General features: G+C 53.0%; 1 protein-coding gene across 1 annotated transcript in view; it reads right to left on the bottom strand.

Moving 5' to 3' along the window:
* The window catches only part of PLXNA4 (plexin A4), a 458,094-nt gene that overhangs the window by 43,511 nt on the left and 393,274 nt on the right, over positions 1-21,309 (bottom strand). Inside the window, exons 15-21 of the mRNA XM_047763901.1 lie at positions 18,872-19,008; positions 16,733-16,897; positions 13,665-13,758; positions 12,973-13,212; positions 8,846-8,992; positions 8,188-8,422; positions 4,946-5,088 (exon numbers count right to left, since the gene is read on the bottom strand). Of these exons, the coding sequence (XP_047619857.1) occupies positions 4,946-5,088; positions 8,188-8,422; positions 8,846-8,992; positions 12,973-13,212; positions 13,665-13,758; positions 16,733-16,897; positions 18,872-19,008 (1,161 nt within the window). The remainder of the gene's footprint in view (positions 1-4,945; positions 5,089-8,187; positions 8,423-8,845; positions 8,993-12,972; positions 13,213-13,664; positions 13,759-16,732; positions 16,898-18,871; positions 19,009-21,309) is intronic.

The following is a 21,309-nucleotide window of genomic DNA, read 5'->3' as shown; positions in this document are numbered from 1 at the left end:
GCCCCCACTCTGTGTTCTGGGCTCAGGCAAGGCCCTGGCTGGAGCACAGTCCAATCAGACCCAGGCCCTGCCTCTGGAAGGTCAGCCAGGGGTCATGGGTCCCCTTCAGCGGGGCGACCCCTGTGAATCCACCCCTGAATGCTGCAGAGATGTGCCTGCCAGTCAGGTCCGCGTGCATTTCCTTTGCCTTGGGGCTGGTACCTCTCCAGGGGGTTCTCCAGGGAAGGATGGGGACTCGCCAGAGCCAGGGTGGCAGTGGCCACACCCCACTGTGTCTTATCCTGGCTCTCAGCACAGTCCTCCTGGTGACCCCCTCGTCCTCTAAGATCCCCAGCCTCTAAGATCCTCACGCCTGGCCCCCTGTTCCCGACTCCACGGGGCTCTTGAGGGAAGGACGAGGGAGATGTGACCGCCTCCCTGTGCCATCAGGTGGGGCTTCAAGCTGCCCAGCTGTCTGGCCCCTATGACCTCCCTCTCGACTCTGTGACAGCCCCTCAGATGCATGAACACAACTTTTACCTCCTCTGTCTTTCCGATCCCTCAGCATAGCATCTAATTTGTCCTGCTAATAAGAGTTCACGCCACTTCTTGGGCATCCGCTGCGTTGGAAGCACGGCCCTGGCACATGGTACCCATCCTTCCAGCTAAGCCTTCTCATGACCTTGCAAGGGTGAGGCATGACCTCCCTTTACCAGCCTCTCTCAGGGAAGCTACTGTGGTTTCCCAAGGCCAGCCAGCTGGTGGAGGGCGGGGCTGGATTGCCGAACCCCAGCTTGCTTAGCTCCCAAGAGCCCCAGGCCACTGTGGCCGGATCTGTCCCACCCCTGGACCCGGGAGGTGACAGAAAGCCAACAGCCTCTGGTGCAGGGCCCCCTGGAGCTTAAGTGGCCGTCGAGGGCAGGGGAGCCACGTGCAGGTTTGGCACTGTGGCACGTAGAGAGGAGGACAAGGACCGGCTCAGACTCCCGCCCTGGCTGCGCGTGCTTTCCAGGCAGCAAGGCCCGGGGGCCCTGGGAAGGGAGGTTCAGCAAAGCTTCCTGTAGGGAAAGAGCACCCCGTCAGCAGCACGGGATTTGGAATTTGAGAAACTCATAGACTTGGACATGGAGGAAAGCTCTGTCACCCCCGGGCTCCCTTGCCTCATCTGTAGAATGAGAACCTGAGTGCCTATGTCATAATATTTTACGAACATTAAATGAGATAATGTATGTAAAGTGCTTGGCACACACAGAACTCACTTCAACAGCAGCCGTTTTACTACCTGCTTCTCCTCCACTGGCTGTTTTCACTGATCCCCTTGCCCCGGAGTTTCCAAGATGCCTAATGCACTGGCACAGGGTCCAGGGGCAAAGGGTAGGCATTTTCTTCCCATTTTATGAAGGGGAGATGGAAGTGAAGTATCCTGGTAAAGCATATCCAGAACAATTCCCCTTTGTAAGTGGCCATCCCCACCCCCTGAGCGAATGGCGCTCTGAAACAAGACTTGTTTCATTCACCAGATGGTTCGATCATTTAGCTGGTCTGTGAGTATAAAACTGGATAGTAAATTTTAATTGTAACCCAATAGGTTAGCATTTAGGAGGCAAAGATAGGTTGAAACCGAGGTGTGTGGTTACCGTTTGCTCTCTGTTTTGAAAGGATTGGTGTGTGACCAGGCCCTGGGCAACCCCTTACCCAAACACCTGGACGGCACCCAGATGGTCACAACAGAGAGTGCTTGGTGACTTACTCTCCAGGACAGGCTGAAGCCAGGGGACCGCAGCTTCTTCTTCTTTTTTTTTTTAAATTTATTAAAAATTATTTATTTATTTCTGTCCTTTCTTTTTTATTTAATTTAAATTTTCTATTGGAGTTGATTTGCAATGATGGGTTAGTTTCAGGGGGTAGAACAACGTGATTGGGTTATATAGCTACACATAGCCACTCTTTTCAGATCCTTTTCCCAGGGAGGTTTTTATGAAATACTGAGTAGAGGTTCCTGTGCTCTACAGCAGGAAGAGAACCCCATCTTCTTCACAGGCACCTACCATCATGCCCGTCCCAGCGCCCGAAAAGCTGGAAGAAACCCAAGAGTCCATTGACAGATGAACAGATGAACAAAATGTGGTTTATCTACACGACAGGCTATTGTTCAGCCTTAAAAGGAAAGGAATTCTGTGACATGCTACGACCTGGATGAATCTTAAAACATTCTGCAAAATGAAATAAACCAGTAATAAAAGGACAAATACTAGGTGATGCCACTTGCACGAGGTACCCAGAATAGCCAAGTTCATAGAGACTGAAAGTAGAAGGGTGGCTGTCAGGGGCTGGGGCGGCAGGGCGGGGGAGAGAAATGGGAGTTACCGTGCATCGGGTGCAGAGTTTCCATGGTTGAAGGTGAAAAAGTTCTAGAGAGGGACGGTAGGGATGGTTGCACAATAATATGAGTGAAGGTAATGCCACTGAAATGAAAAGTGGTTGAAACGGTAGGGCTTCCAGGCTGCGCACCTTGCTGAGGATTAAGGCCAGGAGTTGGGCAGAAGCTTCTGTCAGAAAACTAGCCCCGGGGGAAAGGCCCAGGGTGGTGCCGCTGGGTAGGGGCACTGGCAGCTTTCAGCAAGGAGACCGACAGAGTTCAGAAAGGCAACAGAAGTAAACAGTAAGATTCTGGTCCTGAGTGAACAGGGCTGCCATAGACAGTGAGGCAGGTTGTGCACTGCACAACTCCAAGAAGCGCCACAGATGATTGGTCCCATCTGGAAAAGTGCCAAGTTCAACCTGCACCCCCTGCCCCCAGCATCCAGTGGGAGAATGAGCCCTGTCAAGTCTCCATCACCCTGGGCAGCTCTTGGGAGCCTACCGCACTTGGATGTATGCTATGCCAGTGCCAAGCCAGGTCTGAGAATCTAAACATCCACGGACATGCAAGGGTGCGCAGGAAAGCCGTAAATGGGTTCAAATGAGGAGTAAGACCCTCTGACTGGACGGGGCTTGATGTATCAGCTGGGCCACAGGAATGGTCGGGAAAGTCTGTGTGTCCAGCAAGGGAACCATGTGTGGAGAAGGCTGTCCACCAGCCCGCTCTGAAGTATTCAGGCTGCCCTACAGGGATGCCAGCTTGGAAATGGCCTCAGAAAATCTGATTTAAAAGTTAAACACTTAAAGGGAGTCCACGTGGAATTCTGAGCTAGTGAAAAACAGAGCCTAACTTTATATACTCATCCTAGTTGAATTCTTATTTTGATGATTCTCCATCCTGCACACAGAGGCGTGTGGGGACATTCAAACACAACTCCCCTCCTTGAACCCACCCTAATTCAGACATACATTCATTTATCCAAATGATTCAACACTCCCTGTGTCTCCCTGCGTGCCTACTATGCGCCAAGCACTCTGCTGGAAGCCAGAATGACAAAAACAAGCTATGGGCACAGTCTATACAGAAATATCTCTCTCTCCACACACACATACACACACGCACACATGCACGCACGAATGCGTGCTCACGCACTTCATCCCACAATCAAACTGGAGAAACACGTGTGGGCCCCAAGGGCTGGGGACCGAATTCCTTTCCTGCAGAGGGGCACAGCCTCTTGGGCCCCATGGATGCCCCATGCAGGCATTCCCATGGGGCCCAGTACCTGCTCAGCTGTGCAACTCTGGAGCCACAGGTCTGTTTTTATGTTAGGGACAATAGAAATTTGGAATAGTCTTATTTTCTGTGGGTGCCTGGGCTCAAGATTTTCAATCCATTCAAAGAGGTGTCCAGAGCCGTAAAGCGTGATGCGGACACAGCACCTCAGAAACCACACGCATGACCTTGGGAGTCCACACCCTGGAGTCTAACTGTTGGACTCAAATCCAGGCCCCACTCCCTCCCAGCTGTGTGGCCTTAGTTTTAGCACCTGCGAAATGGGTGGCCCTGCTTCAGAGGGCTCTTGAGAGGTTAAATCAATGCAACCATATAAAGAACAGAAACTCGGACCAGGCCATTGGTCAGCTGTTCACTCAGGGTGATTATTCCTCATGGTTATTATTTCGCCCTGGTTGCCTCATTTATATTTTTTGCTTTTCTCTGTTATTTATCTTTATAAGTCATCCAAAATCCCTTTCAGAACAAAGTGCCATATGAATATATGCATAAGCCAGACACGACGCTAGACAGTAAGCGGGATAAAGTGTTCGAAAGATGAAGATGAGGTCCCTGCTGGTACAAAGGCAGTTCTGTTCTTATCACTCCAGTTCCCACCTCCCTTCTGAGCACAGGACTTCTCTTTTCCACATTTACTTACTGAGCACCAACTAAGTGGTGCCGGCCCTTATTTTGTGGTTTCTTTTATTTTAAAAATTTTTTTTTGTCCTTTTGCCTTTTCTGGGGCCGTTCCCGCGGCATATGGAGGTTTACAGGCTAGGGGTCGAATTGGAGCTGTAGCCACCGGCCTACGCCAGAGCCACAGCAACGCGGGATCCGAGCCGCATCTGCGACCCACACCACAGCTCACGGCAACGCCGGATCGTTAACCCACTGAGCAAGGGCAGGGACCGAACCCCCAACCTCATGGTTTCTAGTTGGATTTGTTAACTGCTGAGCCACGACGGGAACTCCCTATTTTGTGGTTTCTTAACCAAGGGTCTGTGAACTCCCTACACTGTTGGCCAGATTCCCTGTTTCCGTGACTATGGACAGTTTTTCTGGGGAGAGGGTCTTCAGCTTGCATCCAGCTCTCAAGGTATCCATGACCCCCTAAGACCCAAAGCCCTCTGCCCACCTCTGCTCTGAGTTTCCTATCCTCCCTGGGGTCAGGCTGACACCAACAAGTTGGGGTGGGGGGACATCTTGAGAAAGTCTCGTCCCCTCCCTGGCTTCAGCCGACTCTCCTCTGCAGCTGGACGTGGTCACACGTGTCCCTGTCCTAACACTGTGACGTGAAAGGCCTTAGCCCCCGGAACTGCCCCTCACCTCGAGGTCCCGGAGGACCGGGTGGTCTTCAATGCCTGGGAACAGCACCCGCATGGTGTAGGTTCTATAGTCCAGGAAGGGAATCCCGGCTCCGTCCAGGTCACTGGTCAGCTCGTGGATGTCCGTCTGCAGCTCAGCAAAGGCTGGAACAAAGAGAAGCCCACGAGATTGCTGGATGGGGCCAGCCCGAGAGTTACCTGCCTCAACACTCAGAACCCTCTCCCAGGCCCTTGGAGACATGCGCAGTGGACCACAGCAGCGCAGGACTAAGGAGAGGGGTGTTTTAAGTAGCTGAGGTGAAGGATATAAGAATGGGAGAAAAATGGAGTTCCTGTGGTGACTCAGTGGTAACGAACCCAACTCATATCCATGAGGACACAGGTTCGATCCCTAGTCTCGCTCAATGGGGTTAAGGAACCAGCGCTGCCAAGAGCTGTGGTGTAGGCCGAAGATGCTGCTTGGATCCCTCGTTGCTGTGGCTGTGGTGTAGGCTGGCAGCTGTAGCTCTGATTGACACCTAGCCTGGGAACTTCCACATGCCATGGGTGTGGCCCTAAAAAGACAAAAAAAAAAAAAAAAAAAACAAGAAAAAAAAGAATGGAAGAAAGATGCACCACGAGGAAGCTTGTCTTGAGCCAAATTCCTTCCAAAGCATGAACGCGAGGCAGGCTGGCACGGATCTGAGCTGCTGCTAGGACCAGGAGGGCTTCCGCCTCTGAAGAGGAGGGGTTTGATTTGCAAATATGCTGGGGGATTGGTAGAATGCAGGACAGGGCAGTGAAGGTGGGGGGCTCCAGTGATGGAGGGTCTGTTCCGGATTCTGGGCTTCACACTGGGCTTCCTTAAGGGAGTTGAGAACAATTTCTTCGAAGCCCCAGGTCTGGGCCATGCAGCTTACAGGAGCCATCAAACCAGCAAATGGAGCCAGATGAAGGCTCTGCCAAACTGATCTATCCCTCTGGATAAAGATGCAGGGTGGACCTTGGTCCTTCCTTCCTCACGCTGATGCTGCCCAGTGGAGTATGTGATCTGCATATGGGCACTATGCTCTGTGGAGGCAGCCCAGCCTCCGGATGGTCACGGAGCCGCCAGCCCACAGTCCCCAAGGTGGTTCTCCACGTGGCCCCAGGTCATTACATAGCTGTGTGATCTCACTCTGGCCTGGGCACAGCCTTCCTCCAGGGCTGCCCTCCGCCCCGGGAGGTGCCAGAGGTGCTGTGTTTGGCCCTTCCCTCCTTCACCTTTTCCCTCAGCACGTGCACACGTACACACATGCATGCACACACAGCTGAGATGGGTTAACACGCGCCTGCAAAGAACAGTGGATGGTGGTTAAACACTTCTTTCCATTTACAGAGACAGAGACAGGGAAAAAAATACTCAGTGGGCTCAAAAGGGATTCACAAGCCCAATGTGGTTCCAGGGGCCTTGAAAAGCCAGCCCTGTGCCCAGGGGGCTCTGCTAATGACTGGACCACAACACAGCCGCCCCAGGAGCTGTCAGGGAGGCCCCACTGCACCCAGCAGTGCTGACTCCCGGCCTGCAGACCCTGGCTTCCCTGGCCTTGAGGTTATCAACGTTTCTAGTTTGACAGAACAACAGGGGTGCCACCGGGACCCCTGGAGGGGGGGCTGCAGACCCCTCCATGAGGCTCTCTTTATGCACGCCCAGTCATGCTGACATGGGGTGAGGGGGGCTTGTCAAGGAAAGTGACTCTTAAGGAAGAGCAACCTTAACACATCTGAGTGGAACTTCCACCAATATGTGTGCACATGTGTGTGAAAGGGAGTCAGTAAGCCTTCTTTTAGCAGGTACTGTCACCAAAATCCATGATGAGCACTCGTGTGCGTGTGTGTGTGTGAGCAAGTGTGAGAGCATGAGTAACCGCCTGGGTGTGAGTCAGTGAGAGTCTGCAGGTATGTGTGCACACGTCTGTGTGCTTATACATCTACAGGTCAGGGCTGTGAGGGGCCCAGGCTGGGACTCTTCTGAGTTTGCATGTGGGTGGTGGCCTGGCTCACAGTCAAGCCTTCAGGAAGTCACCTCCCCTGGACCCAAGCTGTCCTCTCGATGTTCAGGAGCCAGCCCTGGGCACCCCTGGAAAATCCTTTCAAGGCTAATCCTACATGTCCTTTGCCCTCCATCTCTTTCCTACCCATGCAGACAGCCCTCTCCCAGAGTCCCCAAGTCAGGACTCCCTGTCTGACTGCTAATTCCTCCCTCTCCAGAACATTCCGAGAGGAATCTGGCTCCACGATCCGCCCCGCCGATGCCCGCTCCCAGTTGGGGTGCTCAGCTGGTGGGGAGGAGGCAGAGGGAGTTGGCTTTTTATAGGTCTGCAGCTTTCCTTCAAGTCACTGAGCGCCTCCGACATTCAAAGCCTGGCACACATAAAAGAGATTCTAATCACTACACCTAATTAGAGGGAAGAGTACATTGTGGAGAAAAAAAATTAAGCAGCGTAAATATAATAAAAGGCAGTAATTAACAGTCCCACAAGGCGGATGCTGTGTTGACAGCTGAGGATGTGGAGAGGGGATGCAAGGGACCCGCTTTCCCATCAGAGATCGTGGGCCCTCTGGTGGGAATTCGAGAGCCCCAGGTACAGGCCCGTTGCTCTCCGAGTGGGAACCTGCACAAAGGGCCAGCTGAGACCTTCCCGGGCGACTCGCCGATATTCTCCTGGGGGTCACAAGGCTCTGACTGCTAAGTTTCCTTCTTGGATTTAGTGCGGCGGATTTCACCTCGTGGCGGTGTGGATGATTTTTAAAAATGCAAGCTGCGAAACACTCTTCTTTCTAAATCTCAGGTCTGCCCTCCAGCCTCACCTTCTTTCTGAAGCCAGGGAGCGGGAGACTGCCTGTGTGTGTCACGGCAAGACGCCTCCAGGGCTCCCGGAGCGGGGCGTGCAGAACCCACCTGGCCAGGATCCTGGGCTGGAAACTGCTCTGGTGAGGTCTAAGATGATCCCGGGCTGAGTCGGGGGAAGAGGGGAGGGGACATTTGAAGGAGAAGGAGGGGAGGCCTCAGCCTCAGGTGGCCTTGTCCGAATAGAGCCTGGAGGTGTGGGCTTGGCCTGGGCTCAGGCTCAGAGACCAGAGGTAGAGGTTCTGAAGGCAGGAGAGGCAGGCCCAGCATTGCCCACTGCTGCTTGTATGTGAGATGCACGTGCTTGCATATGCGCGCACACACACACACACACCTGCACACCCACACGCACACATAGCCCAGCCACCCCGTACCTTCTTTGCACTCCAGGGCCACACGGGACTCCAGGTTGTCCATCTGCATCTGCAAGCGCTTCAGCGTGAGGTCGCTTTCTCGGGACTTGCGCTTGTAGGCAATGAGCACGGCCACGATGAAGATGATGAGGAGGCCACCGGCCACAGCGATGCTGACGATGGCGGGCAGGCTGAGCGGGCTGTCCGGGGCGATGTACACCATCCCCGGGGAGTACTCCATGCCACCGACGCGGGCCTGGGGGGGGGTCACACCAGGAGAGAGGGAGCTGGCTGGGGGCTCATAGCATCCCAGGCAACAACCCCAGGCCACTGGTAGGTACCCTGGGGACTGGGGCCGCAGGAAGGAAAGGCACGGGAAGCTCTATTACATCCTGTCTGGGTCAAAACGGTCCTCTCCGGAAGGGCCTCTGGCCTGTGAGAGGTGATTTGGCCCTGAATGCTCTTTCTCCCCGCCCCTACTAGAGCCCCAGGCAGTATGGAGAAAATGACCACAAAGAAGAAAGAAGTCAGAAGCAGGGTGGGGAGAAAGAACTGGGGGTGTTCCTTGGCCAGAACCCCTTTCCCCAAAGCCCTAGTGGCCCAGGATGGCGCCGGACTGCTCACCCTGCAGCATCCCTCGAGCCCGCCCCATCCAGACTTGGGGTCCCGTCGTCCTCACCATCACTTTGTGCCTGCCAATAAGGTTGGGGGACTCGCAGAGCAGCTGCACGTCTGACACCGTCACCGTGCATGGCTTCTCCCCAACCAGCACGGTGTAGTTCAGCTTTACGTTGCCCCCGGCCACGGGTGGGATCAGGTTCTTGCCCTGCATGGACAGGAAAGCCTGAGTTCCCAGCCCACGGTCAGGAGCACAGCTCCAGTCGGCTGCCGGGTCCTCCCACCGCCCCCGCCAGAGGTCCCATCCTTCTGGGGAGTTGGGAGAAAGGCCACCTTCTCTAGTAAGCCTCCTAAATTGGCAACACATACAGTACTAGCTGCCCTTCCTCAGTGGGAAATCAATAATTGAGGCACTCTGTTCAGCTTATTCCAATGCAGCCTGAGACTCCTTCTCAACACAGAGCTGTAGTCACTATCAGTTAATTCACATTGTCATATGGGGCAGGAGTTTTGGTCGCAGCTCAGTGATAACGAATCCAACTAGTATCCGTGAGGACAGGGGTTTGATCCCTGACCTCGCCCAGTGGCTCAGTGGGTTAAGGATCCTGCGTTGCTGTGAGCTGTGGTGTAGGTCGCAGATGCAGCTTGGGTGTGGCATTGCACTGGCTGTGGTGTAGTCCGGCAGCTGTAGCTCCAATTTGACCCTTAGCCTGGAAACTTCCATGAACCGTGGTATGGCCCTAAAAACAAGCAAATGAACAAAAAAATTGTCATATACCATGCTCATGGATTGAAAGAGTTAATATTATCAAAATGACTACACTACCTAAGGCAATCTACAGATTCAATGCAATCCCTATCAAATTACCAAGGACATTTTTCACAGAACTCGAACAAAATATTTTAAAGTTTATTTGGAAGCACAAAAGACCCAGAATAGCCAAAGACATCCTGAAAAAGAAAAATGGAGCTGGAGGAATCAGGCTCCAGGACTTCAGGCTATACTACAAAGCAACAATCATCAAAACTGTGTGGTACTGGCACAAAGACAGAAATATAGATCAGTGGAACAGGAAAGCCCAGAATTCAACCCACACACCTACGGCCAATTCATCTATGACAAAGGAGGCAAGACCATGCAATAGAGAAAGGACAGCTTGTTCAGTAAGTGGTGCTGGGAAAACTGGACAGTCACATGGAAAAGAATGAAATTAGAACACTCCCTAACACTGTACACAAAAATAAACTCCAAATGGATTAAAGACCTAGATATAAGACCAGACACTATAAACCTCTTAGAGGAAAACATAGGCCAAACACTCTCTGACATAAACAACAACATCTTCTCAGATCCACCTCTCAGAGTATTGACAATAAAAACAAAAATAAACAAATGGGACCTACTCAAACTGAAAAGTTTCTGCACAGCAAAGGAAACCCTAAACAACACGAAAAGACAACCCACAGAATGGGAGAAAATCTTTGCAAGTGAATCGACTGAGAAGGGATTAATCTCCAAAATTTACAAACACCTTCTGTAGCTCCATACCAAAAAAACAAACAACCCCATCCAAAAATGGGCAGAAGATCTAAACAGACAGTTCTCCAAAGAAGACATACACGTGGCCAAAAAACACATGAAAAGATGTTCAACATCACTCTTGATTAGAGAAATGCAAATCAAAACCACTGTGAAGTACCACCTTACACCAGCCAGAATGGCCATTATCCAAACGTCTACAAACAATAAGTGCTGGAGAGGGTGTGGAGAAAAAGGAATCCTATTACACTGTTGGTGGGATTGTAAATTGGTGCAACCACTGTGGAAAGCAGTATGGAGATTCCTCAGAAAACTAAACATAGAACTACCATTTGACCCAGCAATCCCACTCCTGGGCATCTACCCAGAGAAAACCATGACTCGAAAAGACACATGTACTCCAATGTTCACTGCAGCACTATTTACAATAGCCAAGACATGGAAACAACCTCAATGTCCATCGACAGAGGAGTGGATCAAGAAGATGTGGTACATATACACAATGGAATATTACTCAGCCATTCAAAAGAATGAAACACCGGCATTTTTAGCAACATGGATGGACCTAGAAATTATCATGCTAAGTGAAGTCAGTCATACAATGAGACACCAACATCTAATGCTTTCACTGACATGTGGAATCTGAAAAAAGGACAGACGAACTTCTTTGCAGAACAGATGCTGACTCACAGACTTTGAAAAACTTATGATCTCTGGAGGAGACAGTATGGGGGGTGGGGGGATGTGCTTGGGCTGTGGGATGGAAATCCTGAGAAATCAGATGGTTATGATCATTATACAACTACAGATGTGAAAAAAAAATGTTAACAACTAAGCAATTAAAAAAAGAAAAGAATGTTAACAGGGGAAAAAAAAAAAAAAGGCGATATCCAGTACCACTTCACGCCAGTCAGAATGGCCATCCTTGAGAACTCTACAAAGGGTAAATGCTGGAGAGCATGGGCAAAAGAGGGCCTCCTCCTACATTGTTGGTGGGCATGTAAACTGATGCAGCCATTATGGAAAACAGTATGGAGGTGCCTTGAAAAACTAAAAAGAGTTGCTGTAAGATCCCTTAATCCCATTCCTGGGCTTATATCCAGAGAAAAATCTGAATCAAAAACATGCATGTTTCATAACAGCACTATTGACAATAGCCAAGAAGACATGGAAGCAGCCTCAACATCCATCACACAGGACTGGATACAGAAGATGTGGTAGAGAGTTCCCACTACAGCCCAGCGGGTTATGAACCCGACTAGTATCCATGAGGATGTGGGTTGGATCCCTGGCCTCGTTCAGTGGGTTGGGTGTCTAGCATTGCTGCAAGCTGTGGCATAGGTTGAAGATGTGGCTTGGATGCAGCATTGCTGTGGCTGTGGCACAGTCTGGCAGCTGCAGTTCTGATGCCACCCCCTCACTTGGAACTTCCATATGCCACAGGTGCAGCCCTAAAAAGCGAAAAAGGGGAAAAAGAAGATGTGGGAGATATACACAATAGAGTATTACTCAGTCATAAAAAAAGAATGAAATAACACCATTTACAGCAACATGGATGAACCTAGAGATTATCATATTAAGTGAAGTAAGTCAGATGAAGACAAATATCATAAAATATCACTTACAGGTGGAATATAAAAAATGATGTAAATGAATTTATTTACAAAACAGAGATAGGGAGTTCCCGTCGTGGCGCAGTGGTTAACGAATCGGACTAGGAACCATGAGGTTGCGGGTTCGGTCCCTGCCCTTGCTCAGTGGGTTAACGATCCGGCGTTGCCGTGAGCTGTGGTGTAGGTTGCAGACGCGGCTCTGGCGTAGGCCGGTGGCTACAGCTCCGATTGGACCCCTAGCCTGGGAATCTCCATATGCTGCGGGAGCGGCCCAAAGAAATAGCAAAAAGACCAAAAAAAAACAAAAACAAAAACAAAAAAACAAAAAAAACAGAGATAGGCCCCCAGACTTAAAAAAACAAACTTATGGTTACCAAATACTGGGGTGAAGGAGATAAATTAAGAGTTTGGGATATAGTTCCCTGTGTTATCCCTACTGTAGCCCTGCTGTATAGCACAGGAAACTATATTCAATATTTTGTAATAACCTATAAGGGAAAAGAATCTGAAAAAGAATATATATATATGTGTGTGTGTGTGTGTGTGTGTGTGTGCATATGTATATGTAAAACTGAATCATTTTGCTGCACTCTTGAAACTACAACATTGTAAATCAACTGTACGTCAATAAAAAAAAATGATTTAAAAAATCAGTAAAAAAAAAAAAAAGAATTAAAATTAATTTGCTATCCATACTCCAAAGAAGCCCTCTAGGGTGGTTTGCAAAGGATTGCTCAGGAGGAAGCAGTATGAGTCTTTGACCTCCCAGGTCCTGGTCTCAGGGGACAATGCTGGGAGTCAGATGGCCTGGGTGGGTCTGGCTGCCCTGAGCGGATCTCTGTGGCCCAGAATGAGCGCATCTCTCAGAACAGACTCAAGGAGAGCAGAGACCAGAGTCCGGGCTCTCAATGCCACCTCTGCTGGCCAGTGATGCCGGTCTTGAGATGTGGCAGAAGCCCAGGACTCCGGGCCCCCTTCTGTGACTCAGAAAGCCCCCCTTGCAGGCAGCAGCCCCCTCCCCCCACCCGACTCTACCTTTAGGATGATGGGTGTGCCGGGCTTGAGCTCCAGGATCCCTGAGGGACCGAAGGCCTCAAACACAGGGTTGGGGTAGTAGGTGAAGTTGGTCTTGTTGAGGATGAGCAGGGACTGGACGTTGTCCAGGATGAAGCCGAACTCCTCGGGCCTCTCTGTCAGGTCGGACTGGTGGTCGGGTCCCAGAGCCAGGGCTGGAGCCTGGCAGGTCATCTCAGTAGCACTCAGAACCTCACAAAGCTGCAGGGAAGGGGAACAGGGAGGCTGTGCAGCAGGGCTCTGCACACGCGCAGCCTCACCCACCCACCGCGTCTCCCTGGGCGCTGCAGGACAGCGTGGTGTGGACATGACGGCTCCGCAGACCAGCTCTACAGCTGGCACCTACCCGGGCTCAGCCCAGAGCGGGTGTGGCAGGGGCTGTGGGACCTCTAAGCTAGGGAGGGGCCCTGGGGGCTGGTCACAAGGATGGAAGAAGGGTCTGAAACCTTAGAAACCCAGAAGCTATGGCTTCTCCATGCCTGTACCCCAGGGTGTGGAAGTGGCCTCGGGCCTGCTCCCTGATCCCGCCATCCCCGTGTCCAGTGGCATCACGCATGGTGGCTCATCGGTGTCTGGGGTGGGCCGGCCCGAGCCCTCGGAGAGCCCGCCCCCTTTAGGGAAGCCCCCCGCCAAGTGGGCAGCCCCGGACTCACATTGATGTGCTCCTTCCCTGCGTGCTTGGCACGGACCTGGGGGTTCTGTATGAGGTCCAGGTGCGTCCCCCACACGGCGATGGGTGTGTTCCCACTGACGAGGAAGAAAGGAGGAGGCATGTAAACACAGGGAGGGGATGAGGATAATCAATCAGGGCTCGCGGCATTGAAGACAATGATAACGGGGGCGCGATAATGTCCGCAGGGACGATGACAAGCTAACTGCATAATAATAAGGGTGAGCTCTCAGCCGCCGAGCAGAAGACAGTGATGACCAGATGTCCGCGGCCACCCTGCGCCGAGCTCATTCAGAGCTTGGACACCCCACGGAGGCGGGGGTCTGCAGCATGGCCCTCTTGGCCACTTGAGGCCCCCTGGCCTGAGCCAGCTGCTTCTCTGCAACCCCTGTGGCATCTCTTTCCCCGCCCTGACCCCCCCCCCGCCCCCCGCCACCAGCCTCGGGGAATTTCCTTCACACTGGCCTTGGCCTGAGAGAAGCCTCACTCCAGATCGTCCTCCACCAGACCCTCCAAAGTCGGAGCCCCCTCCCCAGGACAATCGGACCACAAATTTCCACCTAGAGGTCTCAGCTGGCTGAGACCTGACAGGCTGAGACCCAGACACTGGGGAACCTCCTGTAAGAAGGCAAACAGGCAACGTTCTGGGACCCTCGCCCCCTGGGGTGTCAGCAGGAGGAGTGCTGATGCTGAGTATGAGGAAATTCATCTTTGGGTAGCTTTTCAGTGGAAACCTGGATGCCACTGTCTCATCCTCAGGACCACTGAGAAGCCGATGTGGGATGGCGGCTATTTTCCCTGGTGGGACCAGTCACTTTATCTACAGGCAAGGGAGCATCTTCAAGAGGAATCTAAGACAGCTAAGTGGTCAGAAGCTTGTGGATAAAGCGTCCTTGACCCCCGCATCCTCTCTACCCCTCCGCCCATCTCCCCACCTGTACACGGTGTTACCGTCTTAAATTCCTACGTGACCCAGACAGGCTCTCTGGCCCTGGCAGTGTGGGCAAATGAGCTTCTGGTGTCCGGCCATCTCCTGATCTTCTCAATCATCACTTCACCACATGTGTACCCAGTGTCCCTAGCATCGTGCATCAGTAACCCAGTCTGTCCTGAGCGGGGTAAAGCCACGTGTTCGGCAGAGCCCATCCCATCCCAGACGACACTAACTGCAGTGAAACCACTAGAGCCCCGGCCACCTCGGAACGTGCCTCCAGCCTCGGTGTGCCCATGACTGGGAGCAGCTGTCAAGTGGCAGGAAGGACAACATCGCTACTGCTGTGACAGTGACACGAGGAAGAACGGAATTAAACCAGGCCGTGAACGTCTTCAGGATCCGCAGAGTTTGTCTAAGAATAAGGGGCCGTGCCAACTTCCTGGATTCACCAGGTCCTGGAATAGCTTTTTTTTTGTCTTTTTGCCTTTTCTAGGGCCGCTCCTGCGGCACATGGAGGTTCCCAGGCTAGGGGTCGAATCGGAGCCGTAGCCACCGGCCTACGCCAGAGCCACAGCAACACGGGATCCGAGCCGCGTCTGCAACCTACACCACAGCTCATGGCAACGCTGGATCCTTAACCCACTGAGCAAGGCCAGGGATGGAACCTGCAACCTCATGGTTCCTAGTCAGATTCGTTAGCCACTGAGCCACGACAGGAACTCCAAATCCTGGAATAGCTTTAATGGGCTCTTTGGCCCCCTTGGCACCTTACAGTCCGCTTTCAGACCACAGCTAAAGCTTGGAAGGCTGGAGTCTTAGAGAGTAACTGCCAAGGACAACCAAGGGCATCTCCTAAAGGCTGCCTTTCATTTGGGTGTGAGGCCAGGTGGCGAACTCTTTCTGTAAATGGCCGGAGAGTGAATATTTTAGGCTTCTGGGGCCACGTGGTCTGTCTCGATTACTCGCCTCTGCTGCTGTGGTGAGAAAGAAGCTGCAGACAAAACATATGATGGAGCACGGCTGTGTTCCAATAAAACTTTATTGTTGAAAGCAGGCAGTCAGCCAGATTTGGCCCCCAGGCTGGCGTTCGCTGAACCTGATTTAAAAGATTGTTCTCTGGGAGTTCCCATTGTGGCGCAGCGGAAACAAATCCGACTAGGCTGTGGTGCAGGCTGGCAACTGTACTGATTTGACCTTTAGCCTGGGAACCTCATATGCCGGGGGTGCGGCCCTAAAAAGACCAAAAAAAAAAAGGGAGTTCCCGTCGTGGCGCAGTGGTTAATGAATCCCACTAGGAACCATGAGGTTGCGGGTTCGGTCCCTGCCCTTGCTCATTGGGTTGACGATCCGGCATTGCTGTGAGCTGTGGTGTAGGTTGCAGACGCGGCTCGGATCCCGCGTTGCTGTGGCTCTGGCGTAGGCCGGTGGCTACAGCTCCGATTGGACCCCTAGCCTGGGAACCTCCATATGCCGTGGAAGCGGCCCAAAGAAATAGCAAAAAGACAAAAAGACAAAAAAAAAAGATTGTTCTCTGGACTGGACTCATCTCTGACCCTGTCTCAGCTTGTGGAAACTATATCCTCATGCTCTGCCTCCTCTCCTGACCCCACAGGTCCTCCAGAGCTGACAGAGAGGAGGGCTGGGGACAGGTTAGGGAGGCCAGCAGGGGTTTGGACCTCACGTCATCCTCTCAGTGTCCTGGGAGGGACTTGGCTGGTGAGAAACCCTGGACCCAGGGAGGCTAAACAACCTTTCAGGTCACTTGGCTGCTAAGCAGTGGAGCTGGGCTGCACCCACTCCTGCTGACCCCACGTCCATCCCCTCCATGGCCCCTGATACGGCAGCATCCCAATGGTCACCGGGGCCCTGCCATTAGATGCCCTTGGCAGCACCTTCTGCCTGCCAAGTCAGGGGCTGTTGGCTCTTGCTGGTCAGAGCTTGGCCTGCAAGGGCCGGGTCCTGTCAGAGATGCTCTCTGTGGAAGGAGGGAGCCCCGGCAGGAAGGTCTGAGTTGGGGGGGCCCTCAGAACGCCGCCACCAGGTGCATCAGATCCACAGCAGGACCAGGCCGCAGAACCTCCCTGGGCTTTTGAGAGTTGAAGGGGGGGAACCCCTACCTGACGATGCTCCACTCGGGCTCAATCCGCACGATGGTGGGGTCCTCCACGTACTGGAAGAACAGGTCCTGGTGGATCTTGGCCCTGTCCACCTGCACCATCACCTTCATTTCCAGCACCTCATCTGAGGACGTGGTGTTGCAGACGATGTAGGATGGAGAACGCCTGGAGGCAAGGGAGATGGGGAGCTGGGCTCCTGGGCATCAGTGGTCCCGAGTCAGGGCCCTCCCACGCCCCTCGATGTTCACCAGGCTCCTCAGAGGCAGCGGGTAGTGCTGCCCTGGATATAAAGCCTGACAACTACGGACAAAGACCCCTCCCCCTTGACTGAACTCTAGAGGGTTCCTCTGAGTCCCTTTTGTGACTAGGCTGCTTCCTGCGCCCTGTCTTGGGCTTGCCCAGCCCCATTTTTAGCAAGCATCCTCCTAACTTAGTTTAGCAAGAGTCCCAGCCCCAGCCCCCACCCACACACAACATACACACGCCTTGATATCTGAGGACTTGATATTTCATCCAATTCCTCATCCCTCACTGTTGATCACCCCATCTGCCTGCAGCAAGAGCCTCGTGAAGCCAGTTTAGCCAGAATCCTCCTAACCTCGTTTCCTCTTAGTAATTTCCCATCCACTGCCTCCCTGGCTCTGTGCCTCGGCTGTAAATCCCCAGCTGTCTGCTGTCCTGGGAGTCAAGCCATCTTGTTCCCCGTTGTGACAGTCCTGACACTATTGTGATAGTCCTGAGCACCTTTATCCCTGTGACTTGAGCAAGTGTCAGAACCAGTTTTTTCTTGAACACTCATGCAAGGCCTGGCCTGACTTCACACCTGTCCCTGCCCTCAGCACGGCTGTCTCCCAGGCAAGCGTCCCTCTGCAGAACCTCGAGGCTGCAGAGAGAGCAGCCCCTACATCACAGGATGCTCTGCCGGCCTCCCTCCTTACCCCCAGCCCCGCCCCCAGGTTCCTGGCTCGTGGAAGGCGTGCCCTTCTAGGAATGGATGGTGGAACCGGGGGAGGGAAAGTGGGCTGCCCCTGGAGGTTCAACCTGGGCCAGCACTCAGCAGTCCCCGTAGGCTCTGCAGCAACTGGCCAGGAGCGAACCTGAAGGAAGGGGCCCTAGGTTTCAAAGTGTGCCCTATGGGACCCTAAGGTTTGGCACAGTGGGTAGTTTAAAAGGTTGTTCTCTGGGCTGGACTCATCTCTGACCCTTGTCTCAGCTTGTGGGAACCACATCTTCATGCTCTGCCCCTTCTCTTGAGCTGAGAGGTCCTCCAGAGCTGAAGTTTAACTCGTGTTAAACTGCTAGATGTGGTATATATACACAGGGGACTACAACGCAACCATAAAGAGGGAACAAAATAATGCTATTTGCAGCAACACGGATGGAACTAGGGATTTTCACACTAAGTGAAGTTAGTCCGAAAGAGGACAGATACTGGAGTTCCTATCACAGCTCAGCAGAAACAAATCTGACTAGCATCCATGAGGAAACAGGTTCAATCCCTGGCCTTGCTCAGTGGGTTAAGGATCTGGTGTTGCCGTGAGCTGTGGTGTAGGTCACAGATGTGGCTTGGATCCCGCATTGCTGTGGCTGTGGTGTGGGCCAGTGGCTACAGCTCTGATTCGACCCCTAGCCTGGGAACCATGTGCCGTGGGTGCCACCCTAAAAAGACAAAGAAAGAAAGAAAGAAAGAAAGAGGACAGATACCACATGATATCACTTATATGTGGAATCTAAAATATGGCACGAATGAACCTGTCCCCAGAACAGAGACAGAACATGGACATGGAGACTGGATTGTGGTGGCTGGGGGTAGGGGGGAAGGGGACGGAGTGGGATGGACTGCAAGTTTGGGGTTGGTAGATGCCACCTACTGCATTCGGAGTGGATGGACAATGAGGTCCTGCTTCGTAGCACAGGAACTATGTGGAACATGATGGGGGAGAATGTGAGAAAAAGAATGTGCACATACGGTCACTTTCCATACAGGTCCCGGGCTAAACCCAACATCCACAGCCAAGGAGGGCCAGAGAGCCGTCTCCCAAAGAGAAGGGCCACCTTCTCAGAGCGGAGGATGGTCCTGCGCAGCCCCCGCCCCTGGCCCCTCTGCTGGAACCCTGGAGCGCCCCTAGGGCGAGTTACCTGTGGAAGAGGCAGGGCTGCTTCCCGAACGTCACCACCACGTTGCTGCCCGCGTTCAGGTTGGTGCCTGTGATGGTCACTTGTGTGCCCCCCGACATGGGCCCCCGGCTGGGCTTCAGGTCTGAGAGAGTCAGCGTCTGTGTGGGAAAGAATCTGGCCTGAGGAGGCAGCGCCCCCGTCTAAAAACTGCCTTCTAGAACCCTTAGGCACGGTGGCCTCCCGGAGAGCAGGGGCCGTCTACTGAGGCTTGTGGGGACAGGCTAGCCTTGGCACCTCCATACCAGCAGCGGTCAAAATAACAATAGCTAAACACCTTTTAATGATGGGTTTATACCTTCATCTGTCATGATATATCTATGTCTATATCCATGTCTATATCTATATCTCTCAATCCATTCTACAAGGTAGGCATGATTACCCATCTTACAGAGAAGATTCAGAGATGTTAAGTAAAGTTTCCAAGGTCACACAGCAAAAAAGTGGCCTAAGAGGTGACTCCAGAGCTGGAGTTCTCCACCACCTCTCCAGTCTCCAGGGCTGGCTGCTTTCAGAAAGGTGAGTGGCCCCTTCCACAGGCCTCTCCAAGAGCTGCCCCGAAGCACCAGCAGCCAGAGCCTCGGGGTGGGATGTGTGGGCCCCAGGGAAATAAAGGCAGGGAAAGAGGGTCTGGGGAGGAGCAGGGAAGGAGGGTCGGAAGACTGAGTGAGGAAGCAGACGGGGGATGGAGCGGCGGGGGTGGGCGTGGGGGACCTGTGAGCTGAGGATTTGGAGTCTCAGTTTGTACTTTCATTAGCATTTTAATGGAAAAAACTTTCCTCAGTCCCAGGTGAGAAGCCTGTATCTGCATTTAAATGAAGATTTCTCTTCCCTCAACTCCCTTGAAGAATTCTGTACCGAAAGTTGAACCCACTCAGCTCCTTGGAGCAGGCAGGCAAACTCCCCTTGGAGAGGCCTTGATCGATAACAGGAGGGGAGGAGAAGAGAAGCTCCGGCAAAGCTTGCAACCTGGGTCCCCGCACCACCGGGCATGCGCGCGAGGACACTCAGGGACACCTGCCTACCGCTGCCCCAGGTGTCTGCCCCGCGCAGGCGTGCTCGAGGGGCCTATCCACAGATCTGGAGCCTGGCAGCCCGGTGGCACTCACCAAGATGAGGAGCGGCTTATCCTGGCTCTGGTACTGGCTCATCCCAAGGCCTGCCCAAGGATGGCATGAGGCTGTGGAAAGAGCCTTCCTTTCTCAGCTCTGGCTAGATCATGCTGTGTGACTTGGCACAAATCTCTTACCCTCTCTGATCACAAAAGAATCAAAAAATGGCCCTCAGAGGCACCTGAAGGTTTTCTGGTTCTCACTTCCCAAAGATGCCCTATCGTCTGGAAAGGGAGAGCTTTCAGACCTGGCTCTTGCTGACCTCCCCAGGGAGGTGAGGGAAGGTGCACAAGAGTGTGTGTGTGTGTGTTTGTGTGTGTGTACACACAGGGGCTTCAAGGCAGAGCAGTCTTGGAGATAAAGTCAAAGCCAGGGACTTTAAGGAGTTCCCTTTGTGGCTCATCTGTAAGGAACCTGACTAGTATCCCTGGTTTCAGTCAATGGCTTAATGATCTGGTGTTGCCATGAGCTGTGGTGTAGGTCCCAGAGGCTGCTCTAATCCAGCATTGCTGTGGCTGTGGCATATATAGCCCGTTTGACCCTAGCCTGGGAACTTCAATACACCCTGAGTGCAGTTGTAAAAAAGACTTAAAAAACAAAACAAAACAAAGCAAAACAGTTAAGATACAGATACATACGAGATGGAGGTGGGGCAACGTGAAAAGGAGAACAGGTTCCCTGGGAGCCTGGGGGTGGGGGATCCCAGAGGGGTGAGCAATCCTGCTGGCTTGGCAGTGGCACCCCTCTGTGGGGCTGCTGGGTATGGAGTTATTCTGGGGGCCGCGGGTGGGGGGTGGTAAGGAGACGTGTTTTAAAGTTGTGAGAAACTATTAACTGTTCAAGGCTTGCTTCACGGGTCTGCGTGGGAAACCCAAGTCTGCATTACGTGCCACCACCTCGTCCCCTGGCTCCCTGGATGGAGGCAGAGAGGGAAAAGCGTTCCCTCCACGGAGACCTCTAGGGACAGAACTAGTGACAGTCCCAAGAGTGCTGATCTGGGCTCTATCTACTGGCCTTAGAAGCAGGGTTTTGGGCGAATACACCTCCCCATCAGAATCTGGCCTACATTGTGGAGGGAAACTGAAGCAGATCCCAACCGTGCCCCGACCTCGGCCCTGGGAGGGCCTCCCCAGCATCCCCAGGCCCTGAGAGGCAGCCCTGAAAAGGGGCCCCCCAACATGTCCCAGGTCCCCAAAGGAGCCGGGAAGGGGCTTCCTAGCTGAGTCAGGACTCCAGGGGAGCCAGGGCCTCCTGTGGGGGCGCCCCCCGCAGTGCCGCCTGCAAGCTGTC

Source organism: Phacochoerus africanus, chromosome 16, assembly GCF_016906955.1.
Source record: "Phacochoerus africanus isolate WHEZ1 chromosome 16, ROS_Pafr_v1, whole genome shotgun sequence".
Classification (NCBI taxonomy): Eukaryota; Metazoa; Chordata; class Mammalia; order Artiodactyla; family Suidae; genus Phacochoerus; species Phacochoerus africanus.
The sequence above is the reverse complement of the archived record's forward strand: the minus strand, read 5'-3'. Positions and strand labels throughout refer to the sequence as shown.